Raw genomic sequence first — 26,259 nt, forward strand, 5'->3', positions numbered from 1 at the left:
CAAAATATACCATTGGTTTGAATACGAAAATGGGAGTGTGTTCACAAAATAAGATAATTAACTAGAATATTAACTAAGCAACCACAGGTTACTTCTTGGGTATCAATGTGGAATTACCTGTTAGAATCATCAAGTGGAACGGGTGCCATTTTGAGTTTGACTTCAGGTCGATGAGAATCACTGGCTATCATTTTGATCCTAAGTGGGCTCTCCTCTCTGAAGGTAGACTTTTCTCGTGCATCCAGATTCTTGTGTAGAGGGGGACTGTAATCAAAGAGGTCTTTGAGCTTTTCAGACTTTACCTGCTCAGGTGACTGAGTTTCTTTCTTTACTGTTATTCTTTCAGAATTTTTGTCGTCTTCCTTGTGCTTATCTTTTGCAGTGCTAGGCCTTTCCACTACGTAGCCAGTCTCTTTAAGTTTATAGTTTTTTTCTTCTCTAAATCCATCACTTTCTCTATTGCCTTTCAGTGAAACTTTGGACTTGTACTTGGGTCCTTCCTCCTCAGTATTCCGGTGAGATGTAGTAGCAAAATTTTTACCCTGATCTGCAAGGACTGACTTCCTGAACTGTCTATAGTCCTCTGTCTCCTCTGTGTCATCCCCTTCGGAATCATTAAACTTTTGTTTTCCAGACTCTTTATCGCTAAAGTAATCTAGAGCTTCCTGATCTTCCCATTCTCCCTCTGCCCTCCCTTTCTCTGATCCTTTCTCCTTTGGAGCCTCTTTATCCCTGGTATTACCCCTATCAAGCAGGAATACTCTAGACTCTTCATCTGTGAACCTGTGAATAAGCAGAGAAGAGGATGGTAACTCTGGATTGCATTCACTGTGGATCACTTGTATACTTCTACATGTTGCCCAACATCGCAGGACCAGTAATAAGAGAAAAAAAACCACCGAAAACTGTTTTTCATAATTCTACTTTTAAAAAAACATTAAAAGCAGCCATACAGCACTCTCAAAAACCTGTTCTAGTCATAGCCACAATTCTGCACGAACAAATCCAATTCCAGAAATTCTATAACATGCAACACTTTAATTTTTGAGGCTAAGAACCACTAAAAAACAATGTACCTATCTATCAGAACTCTACATATAATTATACTCAAAATTTCAGACTATTACACTTCCCTACTAAAATAAATGAATTCACAAGAGTAAACTTAGTAATATTATTTAATACTCTAAGTGAATCACAAAATATTTCACATCTACTCTGCTGCAGAAAATGATTTCTGGCAATACTAAGTAGAAGCTGTATTAGTTCAATAAAAAATTTTATTCTAGGTTATACAGCAATATGCCATAAATAGCATGCCTGTTCTATTTTCTCAAACTACATTTAGCAACCAATTTTCACTGAGTTTTTTAGCAACTCTTCGGCAATGCTTGAAATCAGAATTTAAACAAAGTATATTTCAAAGGTTACTAGAGCAAGAAATAATTAGCTTTTCTATAGTCAGATTTATTAAGAATTGGCAGTTGCATGTAGAATACCACAAAAGTAAGAGCACGTACTGTAACTATTATTCACATAGGCCACGTTATAATAGCGAAGAAAACAAAATAAGCTTTCAATGCTCTAACACAAAATTAAGTTGTTACAACATAACTATTAGTTATGCTTTATGTTACTACATTTTTTTGTTTACATTAATTCTAGACTGACTGAAAATGGATTAAAATTGAAAAGAAATATAAATTAGCTTCTATTAAAACACTTAATTTCCAAAGTTAACCAAATGTAGTAAAAACCACTTGGAATTATAAAAAAGTCAGGAGTAAAAATGCAATTGTAAGTCTTATATACCCAAACAGAATACAAAGAACACAACTATTAATATTATAATCTAAAAACTTTAGTGTTTACCTTTTCAAGAATTTTCCTGTCTTTGCAGTTTCCTGATCTCCACCATCAGGATAAAATGAAGAACGTCCCCTAGCCTCATCTCTTGGAGCATTCTGTGGTGTGATTGTCTTTGCAGGGCTTCTTCGTGAAGGGATATGATGAATTGGACTATTCTGAGAAGGACTGTACCGACTAGATCCATTTCCAACAGAACCAGACCCAGATCTTTCAGGACTATGCTGAATGGAATGTGAATGCTGAGAGGGGGTGTTTTTTGCAGAGTGAACTGTACTGAGCATGGGGGCATCAGAGCAAGACGAACTCTGACTAGGCGGTGTAGCGATCGGTGAAGGACTATGAGGAGATCTGGGACTGTTATCATAGGCTGAAAGGCCAGGCCAAATATCACCAGATGTGGCTGATGATTTGTTAAATTCATCAATAGATTCAGATGGATCATGTTCAAATGTATCTTTCGGTTCCTCTTGTGATTTACTTTTCAAAGGACTCTCTTCTTGGGGCTCCCCTTCAGCTTTTTTGGTTTGTTTTTCCTGAGACCCTCGTCTTTTAGAGACAGGAGATTTGCTATATGGGGATGAAGAACGAGAAGAGGATGATCTTGGAGACCTAGAAGATCTATATGACCGGCGAGATCTGCTTCGGGATCTTTGAGAAGAAACGGATCTTCTTTTTGGACTCCTGGAACGTGAACGACCTCGTCTAGGACTCCTAGAGTGTCTTCTATTCCAGACAGGTCTATAACCACCTCGATGGTATCTACCTCCTCCTCCTTGATAATACCCTCTGCCCCTTCCTCTGTACCCATAAGGCCGTCTCATTCCTCTATTATTTCTGTAATCTCGACGATAATCTCTAGAATAAATACGATCTCTACTACGAGATCTTGAGTATGTCCTGGAACGAGACCTAGAACTAAAAATGAAATAAATATCAATGTAAGAAAAACAAACTATTCTATTCTACCGTTCTAAATACTTCTGGTTGAAAATAACATGTAAATAGTCCAAACCAAAAATGTATATGAAAAAAAAAAATCCCTCTCATTTATACAAAAGTAAAGTTTACTGTTTTCAATGAACAAAGTTTCATTACTAAGGTAAATACTGAAAGAATAAAGTAAAGGCCTTAGGAATGAAGGCACACAAAAAAGGGAAAAAATGGATATACCTAACAGCAGGACATACTAAACAAATTACAGAAAAGTTATTCAGGTACTTATAGTAAAACAATAAAAGAATATTTAATGGCATGAAAAATACTCATCAATGACATACTACTGGCCAAATGCACATATAATATTGAGACATCAGAATCAGAAATAATGAGAAACTATGAAATAATATGCAAAGATGATTTATTGTCAAATAGTTCTCCCATTATTCATCTCTTAATGTAAATTCAAAGAAATCTACCATACATGTACAGTATAATAAGAATCTGAGATCTGAAGTCAGACTAACTGAAATCAAAACTAAGCTCTGCCATTTACTAGCTTGCAACCTAAACAATTCTCAATTTCCCCAACTCTACAATGAAGGTAGATGGATTCATTTCACAGGGTTATTTGAGAATATATTAATGACTTTAGCATTGTGTCTAAGTATAGCAAGCACTCCATGAACATCAACCAATACCACTATCATTATTAAAAGAATTAAAAACACAGGAATTCACCTGTATCTCTTCTTTCTAGAATGTGATCTTGATCTTGATCGAGAACTAGACTGTGATCTAGACTTTGATCTCGAAGAATGTGATCTAGAATTGGAGCGACCCATTTCTTTTCTCCTAGTCAATAAGAGAGCAAAAAAGTAAAAAAAAAAAACCCAAAAAACAAAAAAAAACTACCATTCAATTAAAGAAGTTTCACATAAGACAAATTGAATTTTATAAGGCACAAGTTTCTCTAAGGATCTTACTCATCATTGTTTCTTTTTTTTTTAACTTTTTTTTTAAACATTTATTAATTTTTGAAAGACAGAGAGAGGCAGAGCATGAGCAGGGGAGGGGGGAGAGAGAGGGGAAAAGGGGGAGGGGGGGAGGAAGAGAAAGAGAGAGAGACAGAATCTGAAGCAGGCTCCAGGCTCTGAGCTGTTTGTTAGCACAGAGCCTGACACGGGGCTTGAATTCACGAACTGCAAGACCATGACCTGAGCTGAAGTCTGACGCTCAACCGACTGAGCCACCCAGGCGCCCCAGGATCTTACTCATCATTTTCAAATGAATACTGAGACAATTATCCCTGACTAAAACTATATCTTCACCTGCATAACAGGTACTATATATTGTAGATACAACAGCACCTACATGCCTTAATTCAAAAAGGAAGCAGCTGCAGAAGCCAGAAAGTAATATCAGACTGCAGCAGCATGTTAGAGGTTATTCCATGACCAATACAAATGCCTACCTCTCCTGTAAAAAAGATAAATATCACAGTATTACAGATAAGGAACCTGAAACAAAACACAAGTGGCATAATACTAAAAATAATAATAATAATAAACCTAGCGACTGTCATCCTAAGTGCTTTATGGCCTTAATATGGGACTAAATTAACCACTCCATGCATATAATGCTGCATGACTACATTAGAAAAATGGACTTATGTGACAATGCTAGTTCACCCTGTAGCTTTCTGGTAAGTCAATGGACTGTAAAGATTGCTGCAAAAAAAGACGGTGGAACTACAAGAAAGAGAGAAGCTGGGCACGAGTATTCTAACTTTTTCTAATATTGCATTAATATCTAATGAAATAATCAGACCTCATTGGGTACAGAAATCATAATAAGACGCAACGATTTAGGAAATCTACTCACAAAATTAAACCTACATAGGTACCTCCCAAGTTTATATGTGCCCCCCCAAGTTTGTTTATGCTATAACTATTTCCAAATTTCAACTAACTTATTACCGAAATCATTGTTTCCATAAAAATTGACTCACTAAACTTGCAACAGCCTCCAATTCTCTTACAACCCAATATTTTTGAAGGCATTTAACTTTACCTACCTAGGCTCTGCTCAGTATTATGAAATAATATTTATAAGTGCTAACACTGAGTTGAATTACAGAAAAAGCAACCATCATATCTGCATATACTTCATCAAAAAACAAATGACAGGGCACTTGGGAGGCTTAGTCGGTTACGTGTCCAACTTCAGCTCAGGTCACAATCTCACGGTTTGTGAGTTCAAGTTCCACAATGGGCTTGCTGCTGTCAGTACGAAGCCCACTTCGGATCCTCCTCTGTCCCCCCTTTCTGCCCCCAACCCCACTCTCATGCGCTCTCTCAAAAATAAATAAACATTTAAAAAAATAACAAATTCAGGGTTTCAGATACATATATTTATCTCAAAATAAAACATAACTATCCTCAAATACACAAACGTCACCTCTATCTTCTCATAAATAAGGCATATGTAAAGATACTACCTTCCTCAGAGTTGTACTGAGTACTAAATGAGTTGACACAAGTAATACAATCAACTTTAATTAACATCAGTGCAAAAGTGTTAAAAAGTTATAGAATTTCTCTTATATGCATAAGGGAAGGAGTTATTTTGTTATTTTTAAGCAGCTTTGTGTTCTGAGTCTTTGATGTATAAAAGTGGAAGCAGGCACACAACACAGAGGCAGAAGATAGAGAATCTTTCTCATAAAAAAAAAAGTTTTCTCATAAAACTCATAAAACTTAATGTAAAATCTGGCTTACTTCATTCAAGCCACCAAAACAAACACCACAAAAGCTTCAGACTACATCACTTTTAATCACTCAGACAGAATTATGAATTAGGTAGTCACATTTTCTCAAACTAAAACTGAAAACTAGAAAAACGAATGCTATTTACCTTGGGTTTTATGCAGGATTAAGCAGTCTGGTGAAGTCTTTGAGATGTTGTTAAAATTCTTCCTGGAGAAAACGTTCTGAGAAATTAAACTCTGAATTCAAATTCCTAGCAAAGATTAAAAAAAAAACACACAAGGAGTTTGATTTATGGTAAATTAAAATACCCACTTTTCACAACAATGAATCATATTAGGCAGTGAAATAAACTCTCAATAAAGGCACTAATGATTTTAGGGAAAGGGAGACTGATTTAGGAAATAAACTTTTGACCATAAAAGCTTAAGAAATTTTTTTTGTTTTAATCAGAATGCAGATGTGCACCATGAAACTGACAGCACTTTTACTTTTTAAATACTTGAATTTTAATGACAGCAATTTGAGCTTTAGAAAACAGAAGCTATGCTGCTATCCTATCAAAAAAATTTCAAAGTGGCTAATATAATGCCAAATATGGTACTCTTGGAATAGCAAAACATGTCACCTATTGGTTATTAGTATTCATAATGCTCTTAACTATATAACTTACCTAAAGTATGAGTTTAATGTTTTGCTACTTATCTTAATCTTTATTCTCTTTTGGCCACTTCCTTTCTACAATTGCATTTGAAACAGGTTTCTAAAATTCATATGAACAGCTATCACAGTAATCCTAGCTCTGTACCTAAAAGCATTTTAATACACGTACAAACGTTCCAATAAAAGAACAACTTGTAAATGAAACAAGTATCTAATAAAAGCCAATACTGTTCCTAATTTACTATTACTACACAAATAAATTTAAACTTTGCACAAAATATTAAGCAGTTATCAATACTGAAAAAGTTAGCTTTATAAATAACATTCAGTGATTACCAATCATGTGCATAGGACATTCAAAAAACATGAAGGGAGCAGAAACTAAAGAATACAAGATTGATACATGCCTACAATCAACAAATTCATAAACCACTTTTAATGAAAAAAATATACATAAATATGAAAATCTGTGAATCTTACCAAAGATCCAATAAAAAATGCAATGAAAGTAGAAATACAAAGGAAAAGAAATGATAAAATTAAACTGGTCAACCAACAATGTTGTCCCCTAGGGTGCCTGGGTGGCTTAGTTGGTTAAGCAGCTGACTCTTGATCTCAGCTCAGGTCGTGATCTCAAGGTTGGTGGGGTTCGTGGGTTTGAGCCCCACATTGGACTCTGTGCTGCCACTGCAGAGCCTGCGTGGGATTCTCCCTCTCTCCGCCACTCCCTCTCCATCTCTCTCTCAAAATAAATAAACTTTAAAAAAAGTTAAGAATATTGTCCCCTAAATACCCATGGCCCTACCGCTGGGAAAATTAAGAGATTTGAGGTTCAATCTACAAAGAATAGGAACTTAGTAATTAAGAAAAACATACTAAAATAAAATACAATAAAAATACAAGACTGGATACAAAAACAAAAGGATTTCTAAAGTACATGCATGTTTAGCTTTAAAAATATCGAATCCCCCAAGGGGGGGTGGGGGCAGAGAAAAACTCTAATCTTCTAAATTGATGTATTGTTATGAAACTTTACTCTGGACCTTCTAAGTCCAACACTACTGATTCATTACTGGAAGTGATACAAGACTCATTTTAGTTAACACTTTCCCTAAACATTTCTAAAAGGCTAATTTTAATTTCTGCATATATGAAGAAAAAGTCAACTGCCAAATCCCTCTTTACTCCAAGTCATGATTTTTTTTTGAAATTCCAAGAAAATATACACTAGAAATAATAAAGGGAGGAAGGGCTGAAGGCTGTTTTACTAATAGATACATATTTTGTTCACAATCTATAAGTATATTCAAGTACCCATACCAAGAATTCAAAAATCATATGTGAAGCATGACATAATATATTTAATACTATTTAATATATAATATTTAATGAAAAATATATTTAACATTTAACATTAATATTTAACATAGTCAGTACAAAGACCATAGTCAGCTCAGCGAATTCTTTTTTTAATGAAAATCTATGTACAAAGCACTGTGCTAGTTTTATGGGAAACATGACTATGGCAGAGGTGCCTGCTCCCCAATAACTAACTAGTGAAGAACAGAAATCAACAAATCATAGCAAAGACATCTTAAGTACCAACTTAAGAATTATGCTAAGTGACCTTAAATAAAATCATCTCACTTAATGCTCATAATCTCATAACCTCTTCTCTCAAATTAAGAGAACTCTAAACTTTTAGAATTCATCTGAATTTACAAGGTGCCTATTACATGCCAGGTACTATTATTCCAGCACTGGAAATAGTGTACTTTAAGTGAAACATTAAGTTTCCTATTCCCTTGGAAATTATGTTCACAAGGGAGAAAGGGAGAGGGGGAAAAACCCAGAACATGATGTGTTAGGAAGTATAAAGGACTACAAAAATGGGTTCTTGGGCCCTAACATTAAGGTTAAGTTCAAGGGACATTTCAAGGTTCCACAGAAAGAACAGCATTCTAGGCAGAAGACACAAACTTGGCAAATTCAGGACAGAAAGAACACTAAGTTGAGGCACTGTGAGAGGAGAGGATGTGAGATAAAGTAGAAAAGGCAGGAAAGGACCAGATCAAACTGCATCTAGTAAGAAGGCCAGAGTAAAATCTAAATATATTGGGAAGGCTCCGCAATCAGGGAAGTCACAGCATCGCATTCGCGTTTTAAGATGGCTGCTGTGAACAACATGAACAACAGGGAGAGATCAAGGAGATAAATTACAAGGCTGAAATTCAATATAATTGGTTACCTGGAAAAGATAGTAGCAATAAAGCTAGAAAAAAGAAGCCCAGAATCTAGTTTGGAAGTGCAGTCAACCAGTACTTGTTCACAGGTTGTTGGTGTGGATCAGAGAGAAGAAGCGGGGAAAAAAAAACCGCGGTCCTAAATTATCAGTTTTGGGCTCAAACATCTGGGTGATGTGCAAGTTTGGGAGAGAAAACAAGAGATTAGTTTGCCATTTTTGGATGCCTATGGTCACAGAGTGTAAAATGGTTAATCCAAAATTTAACCCAGACCTCCTGATTCCAACTCCTGTGCTCTCTCCAATATACTGACAGGTGCTTGATGTGGCCATAACCTATATATAGAATTCAAAATGCCAAATCAATCATCCCTTTATTATAACCTTAGATCACTTACTAACATCAGAAAAAGAAATGTAAAAAGAGATAGGGAATAAATTATTTTTATGCATTTTTCCAACTGATTCACCAACCAGTGAGGAATGTAAGAGAGTAAGTCAAGCTTTATGTTTAAAGTTCTTAAACACCTTAACAAAGTGTACCTTTTATGCAATACATTATGATCAGCTAGAACACAAATAATGAAAAGAGCAGACAATGGAGTTCAACAACACTGAAGCACCCCCAAAATGGATTCTTTAGATAACCCAATCAAGCATATTTGAACCAAGTCTTCATTTTAGCAGATTCAGGGAGTTTGGCTTCCAAATTGTGATACAAATTATTGCTACTCACATCTTTAATAACGCTAAAAATTATATCCTAAGACTATTATTCCAATAGACTAAGTTTAAAAATCTGACTTGACCATTAGCTAGATGCCCAACACTGGTCAAGGTACCTTACTCGCCTTCAGCTTTAACTTCCACAAGTATAAAATAAGGCTAATAATGGTACTAACTCATAGGTTTAATGTTACACAAACTGAATAAATGTAAACAGCCTAACCTTTAGCACACGGTATGCACTCAAATGTTAGCTTATGCACTCAAATGTTAGCTATCATTATTGTTAAACCTGGCTTGTGACAGCTTTACCTACAGGTTATCCACTAATTTTACTTCAAATGATTCTTGTAAGAATAACATTTTTGACACAGCATTAATAACATTATAAATGTGGAACAAAATAACGAGAATTTTGCTTTAAAAAACTCCAAATAAAGATAAGTAAATAATATTAGAATTGGTAAATGGCTAATTGCTAAACTTAAATAACGAGAACATCGGAGTTCACTATTTTCTCTGCTTTTGTGCTTGAAAATTTCCATAATTAAAAGTTTCTGAGGGGTGCCTGGGTGGCTCAGTGGGTTAAACGTCTGACTTTGGCTCAGGTCATGATCTCACAGTTCGTGGGTTTGAGCCCCACGTTGGGCTCTATGCTGACAGCTCAGAGCCTGGAACCTGCTTTAGATTCTGTATCTCCCTCTCTCTCTGCCCCTCCCTTGCTCGCACTCTCTCTCTCTCTCTCTCAAAAATAAACATTAAATAAATAAATAAATAAATAAATAAATAAATGCAAGGTTTTGAAAAATGATTTAGTCACAAGTTTTTAGTTCTTTGTCCACTTTTGTCATCCTGCTTTAAAAAAAAAAAAGAGAGCATGGAAATGAGAAAAATACCTGCATTCTAGATCAGGCTGTGCCACTCCCTGGTTCATGGAGCCTTAAGTAAGTTTTCTACCTTCCTGGTCTCTAACCTAAGCGGGGAAATATTAGATCAAGTTTGAAAACTCCACAAAATATTATACAAATGTAGGCTACAATTATTACTACCTTAACATCCGTAGACTAGTTTTTTTTTTTTTTCCAGTCCTGGGTCAAAAAAAAAAAATCAAAGCTTAAGACCCTGAAATAACACACGAATGACCACTATGTAAGAAGCTGTGTGTGAAAAAGGAACAAATCCATAACCTAGAAGTATAACCTAACCATGTACACTTACTACCCAGAGATATGTTGGGCTTCTAGATTCCCTTACCTACTTCTTTGTCAATAAATCACTGCAAATTACACAGTGGAATTCAGCTACTGTTCAACTAATAGTTTTGAATGCACTTTTGAGGGGCGCCTGGGTAGCTCGGTCAGTTGGGCAACCAATTCTTGATTTTGGCTCAGGTCATGATTTCAGTGTTCATGAGACCCTTGAGTAGGGCTCTGCGCTGACAGCACGGAACCTGCTTGGGATTCTCTCTCATCCTCTCACAGCCCCTCCCACGCTCAACTGAGAGCACTCTCACACTCTCTCTCTCTCTCAAAATAAACAAACACACACATGAATGTAGTTTCCGGAAACTCCCAACCCAAAGCTCTATATAGAACTGAAGAGACTTCTTCTATTTCTACAAGTCTTTTGAACACAGTTAAATCTAATACAGCTAGTTAAATTCAACTAGACCTGAGCCTATCAAGGGTGTTTTACAGACCTGTCTCCAAGTCCTGAAGTACTATTGTTCTTACAAGAATTAGCTCTAGCTAAAAATCTCCCATGCCACCATTTTAATTACCCAAATGGAGGGCGATTCCAAGTTTACCACAACGTTACAGTGAAAACTGGGATCCTTAAAACAAGATGGCTATAAGCCATCTTTCAACTTTGGGTTGTTCAGCTATGAGTTTAGACACACAATCCTTCTCATCAAATTATCCTCAATTGGCTAGAATCACATAAAAATGCAAACAAACTTGTAGCAGCTTCTCCTATGTAAAGATCCTTTACTGTCTAAACAGTAGCCCCATTCCAACTAAAGTCCAACTGGAATGACAATTTACACGAAGATTAAGGAATTTTGGCTTACTTTTTAATACCAGAGAAACAGTAAAAGGCGCTGCTGCAAAAAGATGTGTCTGAACACATCTCTAACGTCAGTTTGGGTTACATTTGCCTTCAACTTTAGTCCTAAGTTTTCCAATCTAAAACGCTAAAAAAAAAAAAAAAAGTTGACGTAGAAAAGTAGTTGCCAGTAGTACTGCTGCTTGATTCTAATAAGTTAGGTCTTCAAAGTAAAGAAAGCCAACTTACGGACTTAAAATGAGGGCAAAGTCCCTAACTTTAGCTCACCACTCCCACCCACTTATCCCACCGTCTACCTACCATGGATGCAACATTTCTGACACGACAAAAGACCTGAATCACTTGCCGAAAAAAGGACGTGGTTTCGCTTGTACTACTGGAGAACTGCCTTTTGGGACCGAGTGTGACAGGGCTACTCTTGGATCCATCAGCTAAGGCCTGCTCCCCATGCTAGGAAACAGTAACCAGGCACCAACTCTTTAAGGGTCAAGAGTGCAGGTTCGCTTAAAAATAGAGTGGGTTTCCAAGGCGATCCAGGAAGATTAACCTCGGAGAAAACTGTCCCGCGACACCGAGGGCGGGAGGCAGATACCGGGGTCAGTGACGGGGACAGCTGAACATGTTCCCAGAACAGAACCGAATTTTAAAAAACGAGGCGTAAACCGATGGGTAGCGTGAAACCGGGAAAGAGGAGTTTAAAGACGACGCAGAAAGGAGTCAACCTACCCAACGCACTTTGCTGCAGGTCAGAGCTGTTTTACCAAAGCCTGGAAAGAAAGGTGGCGATCCCAGCCAATAAGAAGCGAACACAAGCTGCACCTCCAGCGGCCTCAGGAGCCGTAGGCGGAGAAAGGAGGAAGCGCGCGTGCGCCGGGAGAGCTTTCAGACGGGCGCGCGCAAGGGTCCGGGCCGAGGAAATGGGGGAAGGGTTGAAGAGGGAGATGTGCGCACGCGCAGGGAAAGGCCGCGCGGTCTCTGGGTTTCGAGCCAGGTTCGCAACCGCGCGCGCGCGCGCACCGTTCTCGCTACTCACCCCACCCCCCACCTTTTCGACCTGTAGTGCCTCGAAAACCTGAGAAGATCTGACGGGGAAACGCATAAATAACGGCGAAACGTCTCCTGGGTCCTCCTGTAGCCGCCAACCCGTCACCACCCACAAAAGATTCAACAATAATTCACTCGTCCTCGGTATTTACTGCCCTTTGAGTGATTTGAATGCAGCATGAGGCCTACCTGAAACGCCGAAAGCACGGTTCCCGGGACTTATCTCCGTTGTAACTACACAGCGGCCATTTCCCGACTCAAGCACGGGAGGAAAACCATAGAGGTATCTTCGACGCGCTAGCTCGTTTCCGTCACTTCCGATTTGGGGCGTGGCCTCCAGTGCCGCTAAATATCTGGCCTAGCCCCGCCCACCCTTCCGCCCTAAACCGGCTTCCTGGCTGCTATTAAGATTTGCCTGAGGCTTTCTGGGAATTCGCGTGGCTAATCTCGCGCGAAGATCTGGCGGCTCCGCCCTCCGGTCTGGCGCTGCCGCCTCGGTTGCGGTGACGGTAGACGGTGGGCGGAGTGGGCTGTTGGGTCGGGAGGGCTTCTGGCCACACGGTGCGATTCGCGGGCGTTTCTACTTCGCTCTGAGGGTACACTGAATCTCTCTGCCCTCCCTACTTTTTTGCTTGTTTGCGTTATTCTTTCTGTGGCGCTGACTCAGACTAGAAACAAAAAGTCTCGGGCCTAAGAAAAGACCGGGAAGCAAGAGGGCTGTGTTCTCACACCGAGTCTCCTCCCTTTGCCAGTAAGCGCCTAGTTCCTTCTTGGACTCCTGACCGGACACTTGCAAGTGTCGCTTTTGCTTTGATATGTAATGTGCCAAACACACTTCAATAGTAGAAAAATGGCCACGAGCTAAGTCCCTTCCAGAGTGATGTCAGACCAACTCTGCTATCCCTAAAGGAGTTTGCACCGCAGTGTTCTGAGCGTCTTAGGCTGTCTTGGTTTGCATCAGAGGGTGGTACTTCTTTCCTCCCGATGGTGCTAAAGCATTACCACTTGGGCACCTCAGAACGTTGGCATAGGTATAAAAATAATGCACAGCACGAAGCATAATGATTATTTATGCCGGCCGAGAAACAGCCCAATGTAGCTTGGTCTGCCAAAAATGTAAGTCAGATTATAAATAGGCAAACTGCTTTTGATTTGGGTAGAATTTCAAATAAGAGCCATAGCACATTTTCTGTTAATGCTTGTCTGGGCTGCACTTTCTTCCTTAGGGCCTAGAACCGTTATTACTTTGATGTTTAGGGACGTAGACTACCTTAAAGGATTTCAAAGTTGTAATTAGCAACCAGTCTTCTGTCAGTTAAATCCAGTGTTGGGCCCTAGTTATGAATTTAATACTGTTTAGGGCGTTTTCTCAGCCCGATTTACCGGCTCAGCTAGAAAAAGTATCTCAGTTTTCTCTCACTATACAGCCTGCCCCTCACCCCACCACCAACACCATCTGAATGTGGAAGCAGTAATCTTTGGCGTCCATGGTGCACTAATAAGTCCCAAGCATTTAGTAGGTGCTGGGTAAGTATTTGCTGAATGAGTGAACTATACTAAAAAGAACCTAGCCATTGATAGCTCAATACAATTCTAGTATTCTGCAGGTACAGGGGAAAGTTGTTGAAAGGTTTTGATCAGAGGTATGGCATGACACTGGACAGAAGGATCAGTTAGGATGTTGTTTTAGTAGTTTAACTGAGGTCATGATGATCATGGTAAGAAAAGGAAAAGTTGTAAATATGGTTTAGAAATGGGATTGACAGGGGGCTCCTGGGTGGCTCAGTTGGTTAAGCGTCCGACTTTGGCTCAGGTCGTGATCTCACAGTTCGTGAGTTCAAGCTTTGCATCCGGCTCCGTGCTGACAACTCGGAGCCTGGAGCCTGCTTTGGATTCTGTGTCTCCTGTGTCTAACCCTCCCCCACTCATGCTCTCTTTCTCAAAAATAAAACATTTTAAAAAATTAAACAAAAATAATAAAGAAAGAAATGGGATTGACAGGTTTTCCTGATGGACTGCATTAGGACTTTACAGAAAGGGAGGAAATAAAGGAAGTTGTGGCTTTAACTGGGTGGATTTGGTACTGTTATAATAATTAGGAAGATTGGAAAGAATGATAGGAAAGAGAAGAATATAATAATTAGGAAGATTGGAAAGAATGATAGGAAAGAGAAGAATGAATATGTTCGGATATGAGAAGGAAATCAGGAATTCCATTTTTACTATGTTAGGTTTGAGATGTGTGTGAAACATCCAAGTAGATACACAAGATATGAAGTTGAACGTGGGGGTTTGCAATTCAAAGGAGTGTTCTGGCTTGGACATAAAATATAAAAACAATGCTTAAAATCATGGAATGAAAGATAGACAAGAGATGACTGGGGACTGAACGATAAAGAATCCCAACATTTAGAAATTTGTTAAAAGAGGAGGAGGAGCTAGTAAAGGAAACTGAGAAAGAATGGCCAATGAAATAGAAAATAAGTTAAATCGAGTGTATTGGTTATTTATTGCTGTATAACAAACGACCCCAACATCTAGTAGCTTAAAACAACATTTTTATTCTTTCACAGTGTCTGTGGGTCAGGAATCTGGGAGGAGTTATCTGGATGGTTCTAGCTTAAGGTATCTCATGAGGTTGCAGTCAATCTGTCAGCTGAGACTGCAGTCATCTGAAGTCTGCAGATTCACTCCAAGATCATTCAGGGTTGTTGGCAGGAAACCTCAGTTGCTCATCACATGGACTTCTCCATAGGATGCCTGAGTGTCCCTTTACACAGTAGCTGGCTTCCCCCCGCCCCGCCTCCCCCCCAGAGTAAATGATCCAAGAAAGGGAGAGCCCAAGACACAAGCTATTATAACCTAATCTCAGAAGCGACACACCATCACTCTGCTGTATTTCACTTGGACCAAACCCTGGTACAGTGTGGAAGGGGGCTACACAAGGGTGTGAGTACCAGCAGGTGGAGATCATTGGGGACCATCTTGAAGGCTGACTACCACACCAAGAGAGATAAGTGTTTTAAGTGTGTGAGGTCAAAAAGACAAAGGACAGAATATGCTTATGTGTAATTTCACCTGCAGGAAACACTAAGTAAATGCAGTAATTGTACCTGCCTGAACTGAGCCAGGTAGGAATACTGAAACGTACAAGCATCTCAAACATCTGCCAGTTACTTCAGTTCACACCCATCTGCTTCTGATGTTACAGCTTTCCATTTGATTTTAGAAACCCTCCTTCTACCACTTCACAATAACTAACAACTCACAAGCTTCCCGACACCCACTTCCACAAGTAAACTTTAGGTATTTTTAAGATAAAATACTATATCAATTGTAGTATTTATTTCTTGGTCAAGTCTGCTACCATTTTTGTTAGGTTCCTTTTTTTTTTTTTGTAACTGATTAAGTTTTTGAGGATCATACCCTAATCCTGTTTTTCCATAGACCTGTGGTTTTTATTGTGTGATTTTTGCATAGCACCGTGATTTTTATGAACACATATGTTGCATTTGAGCAAAACTGCATAACAGTCAATATATAGTCCTAATTTTAACAGCAAAGAAATCGAAGCTTGGAAAGGTAGAGTATCTTGCCAAAAGTCACATGGCTGTTAAGTGAGGAATTCAGATTTTATCAAAGGTCCATCTGACTCTAAAACCACCTTGTTTCCACAGCAGTATTTACTCACATAAACAGTTAAAATAGACATAATATTAGATTAACCTCACCTCAATTGTTGTTCCTATTTTATGCAACTTGATTGATAGTTCCCATGTGTCCTATTCTAGGTAATAAAATATATACCCTAGCAAATGTGTATATATGCCTATTTACTTATCCGAATAGTTCTCTATTATCCATAAATAAAGAAACAAATTTATAAATTTCATATTGTCCAAGCAATGATTAGGTGGTCTTGCTAGATGAGTGATGCATGATATAGTTTTACTTGGTATATTTTAAGTATTAATGTTTTCTTTTATTTCAAATTTCCTTTTTCATATATTCGATTAAGGCACAAGATAAGTAGTAATATTACTGCTTCTTCCTGCCATACTATGCTTTCTCAGCAATGACAGCGTTGGGGATTATCAGTCTAGATCTTACCTGGAGCACTCATTGCATATACCACAAAAGCACTTAAATTAGGGAAGATTAAGTAGTTCCAAGATCTGGGCCACAGTGGTTTGCTACATAGGATAGATATGAAATGAAAATCTGTAGAAGGCTTTCAGGCCATTATATTTGTTAGTGCTGTAAGAAAAGACAAGACATGAGGGGACAGGTAACAATATGGGCAGAAATTGTCGATTCACTGGTCCAAGATGACCATTTGGTATGATATCCTTATGCAAGCCTAGACAGCTCAAGGTTGGATTTAGGTGCACATTAACTAAAAATTGAATGTTTAAAGGGTTAGAAAAGCAAGGCACTAAGGGTAGGTACAATAAAATAAGTGTGGAAGAAAGCAGAATTAAATAATCTCTCTGAGAGGCTGGCTCAGTTATAAACATATGAATTACCTGCATGGAAAGTATATGCCTGTCAACTTTCCAGAGATAAACAATTGCGTTAATGTCAAAAAGATGATCAAATTTTGAAAAGTAGATAAAGTCAGCTGGATGAACTGTGATGCCATATTTCAGTCTGTTATTCAACACATTTTTCATCAAGATAGGTAATGATCAGGGCCACAACTGAACCTTCTGTGCTCCTCCAAAATTTGATCATGCTCAGTTTATGGAAATGCCTGACTCTTGCCCCATGAAACTGAAAGGCTTTAGAGAGCAAATGTATGAGAGAGGAATGAATCTTAGTCGAGGCCTTAAAGTTACTGGGAGTCTTGAGATAAATCCAGGTCATGAGCAAAATTTTAGCCATCTTTGCAAATGACTGTGCCTTCCATATAAGTAATATGATCTTATATAGGGTCATTATAATTTTATTTTGAATGCTGGTAAAATAATTTTACCTTGAATCCATTTACCTTGGATATTCTACAAGCATTATTAGAGACCCAGCTGTTTTACTCCTAGTCCTTTAGCTATTTATAAAGAAAAGCACATTCAAATTTTCTTTTGCAATGAACTGGTGAAAAATTTCATCATGAGAATATACATCTGTAATCACGTTATAACTGATTTTAATGCAGCATGAATTTTTTTTTTTTATGGAAAGGATGAGGCCTTCCCTTAACTGCCTTATCTTATTTCTAATATTATGTCCCATAGTCTGTATATATTGTTTACCTTAGAAACAAAATATTATACTTTGCTCTATTAAAAAAAAATTGTTTAGGGGCGCCTGGGTGGCGCAGTCGGTTAAGCGTCCGACTTCAGCCAGGTCATGATCTCGCGGTCCGTGAGTTCGAGCCCCGCGTCGGGCTCTGGGCTGATGGCTCAGAGCCTGGAGCCTGTTTCCGATTCTGTGTCTCCCTCTCTCTCTGCCCCTCCCCCGTTCATGCTCTGTCTCTCTCTGTCCCAAAAATAAATAAACGTTGAAAAAAAAAATTAAAAAAAAAATTGTTTATAGCATTTTCACCAAATCTAAAAAGCCAATTGTAGTTCCAGTAAGAAAGAAAAAAAATCCTGCACATTAATATTGTTCATCAATTATTACATACATTTTAGTTTCAAAGTTATTAAAATGTGCAAAAATATGCATCATAAAGGTAATGTAGTATGGCATTTAATTATATCATAGAGTTAAATTTTTAGTTTCCATATAACTATAGCAATTACAGATACAACAGTGTCATAACAAATTTGTCATGAGTTTACTTCAATTTATATATTTCTTTTATTAGAACAAGTGTTCCATGTAAGTTAAAATATAAATAACCTTCTGATTATTTCTTCATTCTTTAATAAATGCTATTTAAAGAAGAAAACATATGAAAGGAGCCAAGGGAACTGTGGAAACAGAGTCACAAGTGAATAAGTCTGTCTTGAAATAGAGTAACCAGAAATCAACTCATTCTATATGTTGGAAATTGTTAAGAAGTAAAAACAATAAAAAGCTACAAAATTAAGAAAACTCATCCTATCAAAATGACTAATAAAAGGGAAGGAGGGCGGGGGGAGAGAGAGAGAGAAGGGAAGAGAGACTCTTAGGTCTGGGGAAGTTACTTAAAAATATTAGAAGAAATCTGGCTAGGTAGCTAGCTTTCCTTTGCTTCTCTAGAAACGTTAAAAGGGTTCAATTTGAATGCCAAATAGAATTATTCTTGGCATTAAGGATTGGGGATAGGTTGGTGGAAATAGAAGCAAATGGAAATGATATCTTTTAAATATCTACTATGCCCCACATACTGTGATAATAATTTTAATATTCACAAACAATCCTCAAAGAAATGTATTGGCATCTGCATTGTATTAATAAGGAAACTGATTTTTTTCAGGATTAAAAAAATTCACCCAACAGGTAACAAATTGAAGAACCAGGGTTTTAACTCTTAAGTTTAATTCAAAGTCTGTCTTTGTACTACTTTTTGGCTGAGAATTTACAACATCGGAGGGGAGATTGTAAACTCCATCCTTCTGGATGTGTTTGAGATTAGGTCAAAAACACTTTGGGGGAGTATTTTGTGAGAAATTATGCTTGGAGGCAGTCCAAATGGATGTCTTCCAAATTACTAAACAGCTCTAACCTCTTGGAAAACTACCCATCAATTATCCCTATATTTGAGTAGTTCAGGAGAAAGATGGGTTGATCCCAAAAGGCCTGGATTTTTCCCTTCTAGCTTCATATCGCTTGCTTACCTATCATTTTATTTAAAAGTGGCCTGTCTTCTGAAAGCAAGGTCAGAATTTGTGAGTTTTTAGATAGGGGCTTTCGTCATGCTTGTTTAGCCCTGTCCTCTTCAATATCCAGCATCCTGACTAGTAAATGGGAGCAATGATAGGAGCCTGGTTCTTAAAAGGTAAAGGTTTTGTGGCTGCTCAGCTCCTAGCTTTTCAAGAAAACAGTCACTAAATCTTACAGCAAAAATAATATGGGCTTCATCACTGTGAAAATCACAAAGAAATGAAATACAATAAAAATAAAACTTCTTTGGAAAACTTTATGAAGACAGGCTGCCTCTTTTATCTGTTAACCAAGTAAGAATTAGTAAAAAAAAAAAAATCCTAAAGTTCATTAAAAAAAATTATGTATATTTGTATAGAAATACGAAGAATAAACCTCAAAAGTAGAGTATTTCTACTTGGATGGCCACGTTATAGATTATTTTTAAGTAATTTTTTTCCTTTGCTTTTCATATTTTCTAAAATTTCTACAAGAAGCATTACTTTTATAATAAAACTTTAAAATGTAGATTACTTAATTTTATTTGAATGTGTAAGATCACGAGGAGTTAAGAACTAAGAAAAGATGTTTTTTGTATGTTGTTCTTATAAATCAGGTGTCAAACTCTAACAAAGAGGAATAAAATATCTGTTACTAAATCATGTTCTTGATAAACCTAATTCTAACTTACTGCTAGGGGGATATTATTTCTTCCAGAAAGAATTTGAGTTGTTTCTTTCTTTCTTTTTTTTTTTTTTTCCTGGTTGCCCTACAGTCTTCTGTTTTGCTTCATGAATCTTCTTTTGAGCAATGAAAGGAAGTACTACCATTCAGTGAGAAAACAATATATGTTTAATTGTTTGCTTCCATTTAAAAGGAACTTATAGAGGGGTCCCTGGGTGGATCCAACAATTAAAGCATCCAACTCTTGATTTTGGCTCAGGTCATGATCTCCAGGTTCTTGAGATCAAGCCCCGCTTTGGGCTCTGCACTGACAGTACAGAGCCTGCTTGGGATTCTGTCTCTCTCTCTCTCTAAATAAATAAATAAACATGAAAAAAAAACTTTAATAAATAAATAAAAGGAACTTATATGCTGAATTCCAACCAGCCATGATAGATATGCCTAAAAATGGCTTGATCTTTTCCAGGACAATTATTTTTAAAATTCATTTTGTCACAGTGGAATCTGGCTAGTTAGGTAAAAAGTTAAGGACCACTGGCTCATTTTTCAATTCAGTTTTGGAAAGGATTGTAAAATCATGGACCTGACTTTGTTTTTCTAGTGTTTGTGCCATTTTTTTGTTTTTCTGTCCATGACCCCCCTACTCCCAAAAAAGCAAACTTAATATTGTACTGTAGCTGGATTGATTTCTGCCAACACAAACCCATCCAGTAACTTTGCCTAGACACAGAATGTCTAGAGAAATATTTCAGGGAGATTTCAGGGAGATATTTCTGGCAATGGCAGATGAGATGATCTGTTACCCCCACAATGAAATGCTCATTGTTTGAAAACAAGTTCATTAACGTGCTTAAAAATCATTCAGGAGCAGGAGCCATACAAATATTTATCATTATTGGTCATTTGCAATTTATTCATAGGGATCCAGCTGGCAACCATCTGGTGCATAAAACTGAAAACTGGAGGGGGAAAAAAAAGTAAAAGTCACTGAAAAAATATAATTTAGTCTCCATATGTCCTTGACACATATTAAGTTAGTGAATTAGTTGTTAGTGGAATGAGATACATATATGGAATTTAACACAAAGGTGAGTTGAAATTTTGCTTGCAAGTATATGTTGAAAGACAAAATGAAGTAGTAGCAATATCATAATAGGCAAACGTACTAGGGAGTATAGTCTAAGCTATGTAACAAATGACTCTCATACACATAGTGGCTCACGTGCAGTAGCTTTTCCTCTCAACATTTTCAGGCAATTATACCAGGTTAGTAAAAATTTCCTTAAGCAGTAATTCAGGGTCTTAGGCTATGTTGTGGCTCCTTCATCTCATAGGGCCCATGGGCAGAATTCAAGGGTCCACAAACCTCCAAAGGATCCATGAATAGAATTCAGAGCTGTCAGTATACTTGTATAAGGAAAATTACATCCCTTTTAACTCTGAACCAAAATTTATCATTTCCTATAATTATGAATGTAAACAAAAACCACAGAAGTATTAGCAGTACTTGTGACTTTGTAGCAAATACAAATTGCAGATTTTTTTTTTCTTGTTATCTACAGCTTTCAGATGATTACATCCCTGGTTGTCACCTTGAATGTAGCCTTTTGAAAGACTCTGAGCCAGAACGACTCAGCTAAGCTGCTCCTGACCCACAGAAACCAGGAGATAATGTATGTTTTAAGCACTAAGTTTTGGGATAACTTGTTACATAGCAATAGATGACAAATATATCCACATATTATCATATTACTAATTTTATAAATAATTTGATAATTGTATTTAATACAATTTATTTTCTTTATAATTCTAGTATTTTATTGTATACATATTGAAAACATTCTGAGAGGGAATGCAGAGGCTTCTTCGGTATGCCAAAAGAATCCATGACACAAAAAAAATTAATCCTACCCATGGCCTCATTGTTGCCTTGTGCTAGCTGGCAAAAGGAGAAAAGAACATGGAAATGTACCTCTTTTTTATCTCCTTGGCCTGGAAGAAGCAGATATCATTTTTAATCACATTTTCAGGGGATGAACTAGTTACATAGCCACAACTTGATGCAATGGCGGCTGGGAAATGTAGTCCTTGGTGAACTGCCATTTGCTAGCCATTGCTCTATGTTAGGGGAGGATATATTTTAATAGATAGTGCCAGAGCAAATACCCAAATATTAAGAAAAGAATAATATCTGCTAGAATAAAATCTTAAAGTTAATTTGAAAGATAAACAGAGTCAAATGAAAGAAGCAGGTGGTAATGACATAAACTATTTTCTGTGAATTGATTTTTATTTCAAAGAATAAGACAGGTATGGATCTGAAAATGTGGAGAAATAATTTGAGTCCAGCATCTAAATCAGAAAATCAGAAATGAAATTTTTCTTTAGTTGTCCTTAAGAATAAATTTTGTCAGATTGTGAACACAGAATCTTAACATTTTGGAAGTAATTAAAGAATGGGATGGAACCACTGGTGTTCATTCATTCAGTAAACATTTTCTGAGAGCCTACTATGTAGTGGAGTCTATAGTAAGTACTGGAAAAAATGAGATTGCCAAAAATAAGATAAGACTTTTGCTCCAAGAGAGCTAATGATGAGGGAAATGGCTTAGTCAAGTAAATCTGTACAGTGTTCTTTGCTGGGTACTGTGACATACATAACCACAAGGTGCTAACAGTAGAATAATTACTTTTTTTTAATTTCAACATGCCTTGGGATAAAAACATGATATTAAATTGGAATGTCAGGCTTCAGTTGTTAAATAGGGTAGGATTTCCTTGGGATCATTTATGGAGCCCCACCCAGGATCCCTGAATCCACAAAGTAAAGCTATCCTCCTCAGTGTTCAGAGAAAGCTTTCAAAAGATTCCAGTCCTCTGCTGATGTGGGAATAGCAAGAAAGAATTCTTGGTAGTCCACCACATGGTCTCATACATGTAGTGTCATGTGAAAAATTAGCTATCCTGTGTTCCCTCCAATATTTACAAGCTAATCAGTGACTAATGATTCCCAGAGAAAAATCAGGACACAGAGAAACTGGGCTGCCAATAGCTCATCAGGTGTCTTTAAGATTAGGCAAGCCTGTTTTCCCCTTGGATTGTGTCAGCCCCATGCTCAGTTACATGGGTCAGTGAGGAAACAAGAGTGCAAGCTGGCTCTCAGTCCCATTTGAACCTGAGGGTGCACATGTGATGCAGACAATGTATAATTATTAATCATAGGCAGAGGCCCTGCTGGAAGTTCCTTCGCAAAATAGCACCTCTCCACACTACACTCTCCTCCTGAACACCTGTCACTATGTTAACTGCCCCCCTCAGCAACTTGGGGAGTTTTTAACACCACATCTATTCTCCCTACTTAGCCAACAGCGTTACGTAAGAATTATATTCCATTTTTAATGTTGACTATTCATTCATCATTTAACAAATATTTGTTGATAAATTATTCCTTGGGTGAAATAATGGAATATTATACATTATGATGAATAAATGATAGGAAATTAGTGGTCTCGTTGAACACAACTTCACATCAAGAAACGTCTAAAATCTATACTGCATTGACACATCACTCTGTAATTGCCATATATTGGAAAAAATAAGGGAGTGAGTGATTATCCTAGTTCTATTTAAAGAAACATTTGGTTTTTAAGAGCTCTTCAAAAGGATCTGACTCTTACAAAGATACTACTCCTGGCATTCTGCCAGTTGACAGTATTTTGCCTCTGTGATATGTAATTCATACCCTCCCTTCAGTCATCAGTTTAAAGCCATAGTTCTCAAGCCTGGTGTCAACATGCTTGTGAGTTGCATTCAGTTGTGCAGCATTTTGAATGCAACCTTTTTTTTTTTTTTTTTTTTTTTTTTTTTACCAATGTCATGATATGAACTGAGATACTCCTTCCTCCTCCTTCTACCATTGAAGTGTGTCACCATTCATCCCAGGTGATTCCAATCGAGCAAATGGTCCTGGGACCAGCAACCTTACCTGGGGACCTACAAGAAATGCAAATTCTCAAGTCCCACCACAGAACTACATAATCAGAAAGTCTGGGGATGAGGCCTAGCAAGCCATTTTTAACAAACCCTTCAGGTGATTGTAGTGTACGCTCAAGTTTGAGAACCGTTGTAATAGACCCATTCCCAGTTGATCAAATGGTCCTTCTATTGTAAATAAGCTCAGGAAAGAGTCAAATGCTCCTTAACCCAATAGGCTAGTGCTATTATTTCACAGATAGAATAGAAGTCATGTTAATCGGAGGACTATGACGATTCTGGACAATGCGGGAAACAGAGGCAGTAGTAGGTGCCCCTAGGTAACTTGAGGCAGGGAGGGAGAATTGGCTGCAACCCTCACTGGAGTAAAGATTGAACTGAAATCTGAGCACGTGCCATCCGCTCCCTGCAACATCCGCGTGGGACCATAGCTCTGCACTTTTTCCTGCAGAGCCATGGAAACCTAGAAAGAGAGAAGCCACTCTCAGCATCCATCATGGTTTACATAAGAAGAAACCTCTGCACACCAGGGGTGGTCAAGCTGCATAAGAAGAAATCTATTCTAGAAAATTCTCCAGTAAGGACAGACAGAAGGAGGGTATGAGTACACCAGATAGCTGATAGCAGAGCTTGAGGAGTTAGGAGCGAGGGTGGGGTGAGAGTGGGGGCTGAGGTTGGCAGAAAAAGGCTTCTGAAGCAAATTAGGAATGCCTCAAAGACCTGAGGGATTTTTGCCTACCTGTGTGTTAAAGGCACAAATCCCAGTTCATTCTAATTAAGTTGCTTTTGGAATGATTTTACAGTAAAAACAGACTGCTCAGGATGCCATTATAGTTCACTGTGAGAAGACAGATCAGATGGTACCCCATCTGGAAAGACAGCTCCACTCTCTGATCATAGGCAGGGCTTTCTCACTTTCATACTCCAAGCTGAAAATTCAGCAGCCAACAACCCAAAGGGCCAGTAGACTGTTGCCCCTGACTGACGGCTCTGAGAAGTCAGTGAGGGAAGTGGAGTAAATGGAGCACTGCCCCAATGTCCTTGCATAGCTGATAACTCACTAGTCCTGCTGTCTCAGGGCCCAGCCCTTTGCACTCTACAGAAAGCAGTGTGCTGTAGAAGTCAATGAGAGCCCAACATGGGACTGGGCACCCTAGAAAGGGGGTATGTTATTCTTTCAGATCAGGCTCATTTAGGACTAGAATGAAGTGAAAGGTAATGGCAATTCCAGAAAAGATAATATTCATACAGAAGGCTAAATCTAAGCTAGATGTTGCCTTAAACCAGGGGTGATCAAGCTGCAGTTCATAGGTCAAATCAAACCCTCATCCTACAACAGCAGAGTCCAATAGTTGCAATAAAGAATGTACGGCTCACATTAGGCCTAAAGTATTTACTATCTAGACCTTTCCAGAAAGAATTTGCTGGCCCTGCCTTAGACTCAACTCTAACTCTTGGGTCTTGGAAGTCCCAAAGCCCTCCACTCTCAGGGCCATTCTGTCAATGAGAGAACCTTAGTTATGTATAACTGTTGTTACCCACTAGTTGATCCCTACATTTAAAAAAAATTTTTTTTAAGTTTATTTATTTTGAGAGGGAGAGGGGAGCAGGAGAGGGAGGGAGGGAGGGAGAGAGAGAGAGAGAGAGAGAGAGAGAGAGAGAGAATGAGAATCCCAAGCAGCTCCACACCAGCAACTCTGAGCCCAACACATAGCACAAACTCAGGAACCCTGAGACCGTGACCTGGGCCAAAATCAAAAGTCGGATGCTTAACCGACTGAGCCACCCAGGCGGCTCCCCGATCCCTACATTTTCACCAAAATAGAGTATCTACCTCTCTTTGCCTATTTTGCTCTTTTCTTTGCTTCTCTTCAAAATTACATTTGATGTTCACTTTCCAAAAGAATGTTCTTTTCTGTTTCTTTGACTTTTTCCAACAGTGGTTCTGCCTTCTGTTTGGCAGCTTTTTTTTTTCCCCTTCAGCTGATGGTTGCTTACTATATGTACTAGGTGCTCATCTTGGTGTCCATTTCTGTGTAGCTCACTCATTTTCCTCATCCCCAGCCACGGACAATCAAAATATTTTTAAAAGCAGTGGCCTGTGACACCAACTAACCACAATATAGATCCGAAAGTCCTCCAGTCCCCAACTGTGAAATCAAGCCTGTGGATCAGCCTACTTGACATCCTATAAGTATGTGCCCAAACATACATTTACCTATAGTCTGCTTTCTTTTTCTTTGAGACCAAATTTTCCAGTCAATATGAAGTCTGCCTTATTACTCCACATATTTTAGGGCTTCAATTCTTCCAAATGGCAAATGCTAGAAGCTCTAGAAGCTTGTTCTGAAAATACTATATGATAGCCATTTATTTCCTCTACTATGAATACGCAAACCAGCAGGGTAAGTAAATAGGCTTCATACCTCCTATGTGTTTTTCACATACCTTTTTGATAATCAAACTGTATCAGATATT

The 26,259-nt window shown here is 38.0% G+C and overlaps 1 protein-coding gene and 1 long non-coding RNA gene across 7 annotated transcripts in view; one reads left to right on the forward strand and one right to left on the reverse strand.

Moving 5' to 3' along the window:
- BCLAF1 (BCL2 associated transcription factor 1) overlaps positions 1–12,643 on the reverse strand; it is a 30,310-nt gene extending 17,667 nt beyond the window's left edge. For 3 of the 6 annotated variants that reach the window (XM_011282594.4, XM_004001520.5, XR_890348.4), the window contains exons 1-5: positions 12,505–12,643; positions 5,722–5,826; positions 3,547–3,660; positions 1,873–2,784; positions 118–783 (exon numbers count right to left, since the gene is read on the reverse strand). In XM_011282594.4, the coding sequence (XP_011280896.1) occupies positions 118–783; positions 1,873–2,784; positions 3,547–3,650 (1,682 nt within the window). In that variant the 5' untranslated portion in view covers positions 3,651–3,660; positions 5,722–5,826; positions 12,505–12,643. Of the gene's footprint in view, positions 1–117; positions 784–1,872; positions 2,785–3,546; positions 3,661–5,721; positions 5,827–11,997; positions 12,019–12,504 lie in introns of those variants that run through there. The other 3 variants (XM_011282595.4, XM_011282593.3, XM_045058100.1) reach the window with 2 other exon arrangements.
- LOC123385549 overlaps positions 11,797–26,259 on the forward strand; it is a 37,871-nt gene continuing 23,408 nt past the window's right edge. Inside the window, exons 1-3 of the long non-coding RNA XR_006598320.1 lie at positions 11,797–12,016; positions 12,332–12,598; positions 21,351–21,461. This is a non-coding gene — a long non-coding RNA (uncharacterized LOC123385549). The remainder of the gene's footprint in view (positions 12,017–12,331; positions 12,599–21,350; positions 21,462–26,259) is intronic.

The sequence above is a fragment of the Felis catus genome, chromosome B2 (genome assembly GCF_018350175.1).
Source record: "Felis catus isolate Fca126 chromosome B2, F.catus_Fca126_mat1.0, whole genome shotgun sequence".
NCBI classification, from domain to species: Eukaryota; Metazoa; Chordata; class Mammalia; order Carnivora; family Felidae; genus Felis; species Felis catus.